This window comes from Muntiacus reevesi, chromosome 20 (assembly GCF_963930625.1).
Source record: "Muntiacus reevesi chromosome 20, mMunRee1.1, whole genome shotgun sequence".
In the NCBI taxonomy this organism is placed as follows: domain Eukaryota; kingdom Metazoa; phylum Chordata; class Mammalia; order Artiodactyla; family Cervidae; genus Muntiacus; species Muntiacus reevesi.
In genome coordinates this window covers 25,926,301-25,932,653 of record NC_089268.1, presented here as the reverse complement: position 1 = coordinate 25,932,653, position 6,353 = coordinate 25,926,301, and the positions used below count along the sequence as shown (strand labels likewise).

The window sequence follows — 6,353 nt, the reverse complement described above, 5'->3', positions numbered from 1 at the left end:
AGCCTGGTGGGCTACAGTCCAAGGGGCCACAAAGGATCTGACATGACTGACTCGAGCACATACAGTATACATTAGTATAATTCATAATTTTTAGGTTTCAAGAAATGTAATCCATCAATTCAAAAGTTTGGAATATTTAACACCATTGTCCATGAGATCAGAAATATTTATTCAATTAGATTGAAATCCTCAAAAAAATCAACTCCATAGCTTTTGAGGGGAGGGAGGTGTAATTTGATCTACTACCAAGTGGGGATTTGGGGACGGGCAGGTATTTTGGGAGTTTGGGTAGGGAGGTTTCTTTTTTTAAACTTCTATATTTTCCTACTTCTAGGTGGCTCTGAAGTGTCCTGGTCTCCTTCCGACAGTTTGTCTAGATAAAACTTTTCTTTAAGACGGGCCTTGTCAAAGACACAAGGTAGCTGTTGAGAGTACAATAACCCATTTACAAAATGTTTAATGGTCATTTGTGTAAACAGAATGATTTATATAAACAGAAAATAGTTCTATGTTTTCTTTGCCAAGTCATCAAGCGAAACTCTAGGACCAACACAATTAGGCCAAGGCTCTGGGGACAATGGCCGTACCTCCTTTGAGTAAGACTTGAGCGCCATCTGGAGGACCCACTTGAAACTACAGCATGGCAACAGAAGAATCTAATGCTTCCAAGCAACCCGGTATAATTGGGGAACTGATGGACAACAGAGGCAGGAAAGAACTGCCTCCATTCCATGGTTTCAGCTCCTACTATTTCAAGCTTCCATCGGAGGATTGAGAATAGTGTTACTGAGTGAGGTACTTTCAACCGAGGTGGGAGATGAAACCATAACATTTGAAGAGCAGTAACATTAGCTTCTTAATAAATACAGGTCAGGAAGTGTTTGCAAGAGGCAATCAGGCAAACAGTTCCCCAGTTTGTTGCATCTTGCTATCCCCTCTCCTTACCTTGAGTAGAGGGGTACACACAATATCCACTTTATTCCCAAGATATAACGACTGATAGTTAAGGTTTTTTTTAGAGGCATTAACATTTTAATAGATTGAAAGTCTTAGTTAAAAAAAAAAGAAGAAAAGAGACACAGAGAAATAATAGCAGAATTTCCAGTAGATGTCAATTGTTGGCTTTGGTAGAGTAAGAAGAACCATCTCCTTTATCAAATACTTAATTATTCCTTTTAAACAAACAAGGTTGCTTCCTTACTGATTCAGTCATTTTAATGAAATTGTTTTAAAAGGAGTGTGTAACCCTTAAGAGTCTGAATGGTGAAAAATGCTTGCATTTCCCGTTTCTGTATTTCTCCTTAGATACTGGAATTTCTAATGAGATAGCAGTGGCCTACCTCAATGCTTTTCAAGTTATCTCTGGTGAAAAAAATTTTCTTTCTTTTTAAATTTCCAATCACTTGGTGGACCAATACTTGGGTAAATTAAAATCAAAATGTTATGAATTTTATGTTCATATCTAAAAATTTAGTGTCCCTCTGTAATTGTCACAGACTGTTTCGTGTGCAGACTGGCATTGGTCTGTGGATGGCATAGAGAATCACCCCTCTAGTCTCTCTTTAAAAATACTTGCATTTGGCCTAAAGATCTCTGCCCACCATGGCCACCATGGTTACATTCAAGAGCTTGACTTACACTTTTCTTTCAACTTTTACAAGAAGAGAGTCTCCAAATCTATAATTATGAACATTTCAGATGCTTTCTTTTCTCCATTTTAAACTGACCCTCTACCTGCCCTGTGTTGATGCAACTTTCTATTCGTTTGTTTATCAGTTCAATCCCGTTCAGGGTCACTAACTTTATTGGCGGTGAATTTGGCCTGGATGCCAGAAGCTCATGTAAGACATGTGGGTAGCACAGAAGTTCCGATATTTGAGAATTCCCAGGAGGAATCCACCAGGAGGAAACAACATAGCTGACAAGACATATGCTTTTTTTTTTTTTGGCTGCCCACAGCATGTGGGATCTTAGTTCCCCAGCCAGGAATTGAACCCACACCCTCTGCAGTGGAAGTGTAGAGTCCTAATCACTGGACCACCATGGGAGTCCTGCTATGCTTTCTTGATATAAAGATTACAGGAAAACTTCAGTTGAACTTTTTTCCCCCAAAAAACACAGGTTGAAAGAGTCTTTTGATGGACAAGCGATTCCAGTATTCTGAATTTCTTTCATCTATCGGTTGAAAGGCAATGAATTCTCTTTTCTTATCCCAATAACTTCAAGCTGAAAATTCCACATGTCCATGTATTAAGTGAAGTGTTTGTAAATTTTCATTTATAAGGCACAAACCCTACACATCTTTCAAGAGAAAGGGGGAAAAAAAGATGTGAAGACAGTAACCTAGGAAGAGAGGAGGTTCATCAAACTGGAGTGAAAAGCCACCTCCCTTTTTAGTAAACAGAGACCTTATACTGATAGGAAATACAGTCTTTGGGGAGGGTTTCAGTGCAGCCCCCTTCCCTGGATCACTGCAGAAGGCAGTCCTCAGGGGGCTGCGAAGCCAGGACACATCAACTGTAAGTACCCATCCCCACCCCCCATCCCACAGAAGCTGCTGGGCAGTGATGTCCCAGCAGAACATTCTGCCTACAGGGTGCCCAGTTCACCAGCCTCTCCCAAAGGAGCCTTTGGGGACCAACCTTGCATGAGTACACACACGTGCCTGTCCTGGGGCTTGATTTAAGCTGCTCTAAGCTGAGGTACAATGCTTTCCCGAGGACCGTGAACTAGGAGAGTTACAAGGGTCCTTCATGGGGCAGCATCTATTTAAGAGGCTGGACCTTGAGTTCCGCTTGAAACAATCAGATCCCTAGAACCAATTCACTCTACCAGGGGCTTTTTGAACATGCTGGTCAAAATCTGGAGAAGATTCTCTGAAGAAAGCTCTAGATCTTCTGGCATGTAAAGCAGTCCTAGTAGATGTCAAGTAATCCTGCAGTGCACGGGGGTAAAACAGAAGGGTCCCATGACACCAAACAGTAGCCATGCTTGCTGGCTGGGCCTCCTGATGGCTCTTGGCACTGTATTTTCTAGTACCGTTTCCATTAGTATTGTATGAGAGTAAATATCCTGAATGCCTGCCTGGATCCAAGCATTTCCGGGAAGCATGACTGCTTCATCATCCTTGCTATGCCCATGCAAGGTACAGCTGGGAGTGAACAGCACTCTGGAGAAAACAGCCAGGCAGACGTCATCCTGAGAAAAGCGGGCTAGAGAAGGGACCAGAAGTCAGACGAATCCAGTATCCAATCACCAAAGACCAGCATCGCAAAAGAATGCCCATTTCAATACAGTGTGGTCCAGCCACCTTGTAATTTTTTCAGTCCCATTAGATTTTCCCTTTAGTCCAGGGCTGGCCCCCAAAGACCACAGTCAGAACGCTACTCAATTTTCAGGCATGAAGATGATTCTTAATTCAGTGTCCCATGAACCTTAGCCAAGGTCCCTTCCCTTCCTGTATCTCTTAAGGCTACAGCCCAGAGGATGAAAGATAAACCTTTCATTCACGACAGTGATAACAAAACTCTTGGAACCTTTGGCTTCCCAACGCCATAGCCATAGCCACCCCTGGAAATGTAGGACTCATTTAAAAGCCCGCTCTTAAAAACACAAGTCACCTCCTACTGTGGGCTCAAGTTCTCCCCAAATCACGGCAGGCCGCCTCCACACCGCGCCCCCCCTGGCAGTCTCAGGAATCTTTCTTGGTCAGTCTGGCCTTGATTTTTTGTCTCAAGAAGGCTGCGGTGCCCGCACTGCAGGCCACCACGAAGAAAAAGGAGAGGCAGGCCAAGTAGATGGACAGGGGGCTGTGGCGTGGCAGGTAGATGTCCTGTCGCCCCTTATAGTCCAGGAGGATGGCCTCCAGCTGGGAGAGCGTGCAGACAGACAGAAAGGTGTGGAAGATCTGGTGCCCGTGGCCCACGATGTCACAGGAACCAGGGAAGTACTTCTCCGGGACCGGGCAGGAGAAGAAGTAGGCACTGACCAGGAAAAAGATGATCTGGAGGGTATGGTACCAGGCCGCTGGGTCCTGGCAGCCAGACAGGTGGCAGAGAACCACGCGATGGACCACGGGGCTGATGTCCAGGATGTAGGCCAGCCCGGAGGGGACCACCTGGCAGATCTTCCTCATGACCGGGTAGGGCCTGCGGTACCGGTACTTAGCGTAGCAGCAGCCGGCGCACGACAGCCAGCCACAGAAGGCGGCGGCCGGCAGGAAGAGCAGCCAGAAGTGCTCGTACCAGGCCTGGTCGGAGGTGTAGAAGAAGTGGACCAGCGCGCTGCCGTACTGATAAACGCTCACGCCCACGTAGTCCACGAAGTAGAAGGTGTAGTGCGAGAGCTCCGACTTGGACTGCAGCAGGTGGGCCAGGAGGCTGAAGGTGAGGTATGTGATGGAGGACAGGACGTAGACGAGCAGGGGCAGCGCGTAGGCAGAGGTCCACGGCAGGCCCTCGGCCTCCACGAAGGCCCAGAACCGCAGGAGGACGGCCAGCGCCGCCAGCAGGTGGGTCCAGACGTTGACCACCTCGTTGTGTTTCTGAAAGAGGCTGAAGAAGTAGTAGCGCCACTCGTGGCCCGTGGGGCGGTACCCGGCGCGGATGTAAGGCTCCCGGAAGAGCTGGGGCACGTCGGTCTCGGGGACCGTGCCGGGCATCTTGGGCAGCCCATCCTCCAGGATCTTGGGCAGGCGTCGCAGATGCTGCCCGCTCACGGACAGGGTGCTCAGACGCTCCAGGATGGCGGTTGTCATGGCTGCCCCGGGATGCTACCTACAGGAAACAGTAAAGATGGGTAAAGATGCCGTGAGAGAGGGGCAGGTTTTCTCGTGTAGTTGGGCAGTTGGGGACTGTAGACAGCTCCTTTGAGCCTCATTTTTCATATGTAGAATAATAGAGTTGGACCAACGTCCCTTACTGTCCTGACATTCTGATTTGGACATCTCTTCTACCCTCTACAGTGTGAGGCCAAGTCGCATCTGGTAAAAGGCAATGTTAGCAACCTTATTTTTATGACATCTACCAAGTAACTAAGGGTACCTTTAAAGCTTTGCTAGATGATATTTGCTAGATGGCTCAGTGGTAAAAGAATCTGCCTGCCAATGCAGGAGACTCAAGAGATGCAGGTTCGATCCCTGGGCTGGAAAGATCCCCTGGAGAAGGAAATAAGCAACCCACTCCAGTATTCTTGCCTGGAAAATCCCATGGACAGAGGAGCCTGGTGGGCTACCGTCTCTGGGGTCACAAAGAGTTGAACACAACTGAGCACATACCCTTAAACAAGACAATATTAAAATGTAATCAGAAATGTTATCAGGCTCTAAAAGTACAAAGTATTTTATTGAAATACAAAAATGATCAATGTTGATATGATGAATGAGAGTCTACATTTCTTGAGTACTAATCTTAAATTATCCACTAATTTCACTGAGAACTTGAAAATCTGAGATAAGCAATAGTAACTTGAAACTCAAGGTCATCCATAGGGTGGTAAAGACCAAGGAATATTCTGGGAAATTTTAACAGTTGAACAAAATTAACATGTGGCCTAAATTTAACATGAAATCTAACTGCAAAGATTGTGTGTGTGTGTTTAAATTATGCTCTGGAAAGCAAGTAGTTTTGGGCTCACCTTTCCTGAGTACCCAAATCTGTATGTGATAAGTTTGAACCTTCAAAAATATTTAACTTGCACTTGGAATTTTTAGGTGATACATGAACCAGATGAGCATGGTGATTATTTCATAAAAGAGCTGCAAAATTTCAGATGACGTTACTGAATAAAGCAATGGATTTTCAATCTATCTATAGATACCTTCATAGTCCTCAAACTCTTTTCTTCAGAAAAGTTTAAAACCTGATTGATTCAAATGGCCTCCTTTTCTTCAGAGTCCTTTAGCAAAGGATACAGCCAGTGTTTCTCAGGGCACTGCAGATTTTAGCCAAGCAAATGTAATTTTCCCACACACACTTCTTAATCAATATTAAAAGGGCAAAAAAATACCTCAATGGGTCAAAAATGTAGGGCATGAAAATTAATAAAATGTAAAAAAACAAAGTCTAGCGAGACCTGGAGTCAAGCGTTTGGGTGGCTGCTCCCTGGGTGACCTTGGGCCAGTCACAGGCCTCGCTAAGCTTCAGTCTCTTCATCTGTAAAATGGGATGATCATTGTCCATGTTGGGTGGGATGTTTTGATGGTTAAATGAGAGACTCTAGATAAAGTGAGGAGCACTCTGCCTGGCCCGGTTGGGTGCTTAAGTGTCAAATCCTGCTGCTATGCTATGACTGGGAGCTGGGCTCTATGCTGGGGTATGGAGACTGATTAGATCTGCTCCCTGCCTTGGAGGAGG

At 45.6% G+C, this 6,353-nt stretch overlaps 1 protein-coding gene across 1 annotated transcript in view; it reads right to left on the bottom strand.

Annotated features, from left to right (window-relative positions):
- Positions 1 to 437: 437 nt before the first annotated feature.
- The window catches only part of PAQR8 (progestin and adipoQ receptor family member 8), a 42,601-nt gene continuing 36,685 nt past the window's right edge, over positions 438 to 6,353 (bottom strand). Inside the window, exon 2 of the mRNA XM_065913092.1 lies at positions 438 to 4,775. Within this exon, the coding sequence (XP_065769164.1) occupies positions 3,692 to 4,756 (1,065 nt within the window). The 5' untranslated portion in view covers positions 4,757 to 4,775 and the 3' untranslated portion in view covers positions 438 to 3,691. The remainder of the gene's footprint in view (positions 4,776 to 6,353) is intronic.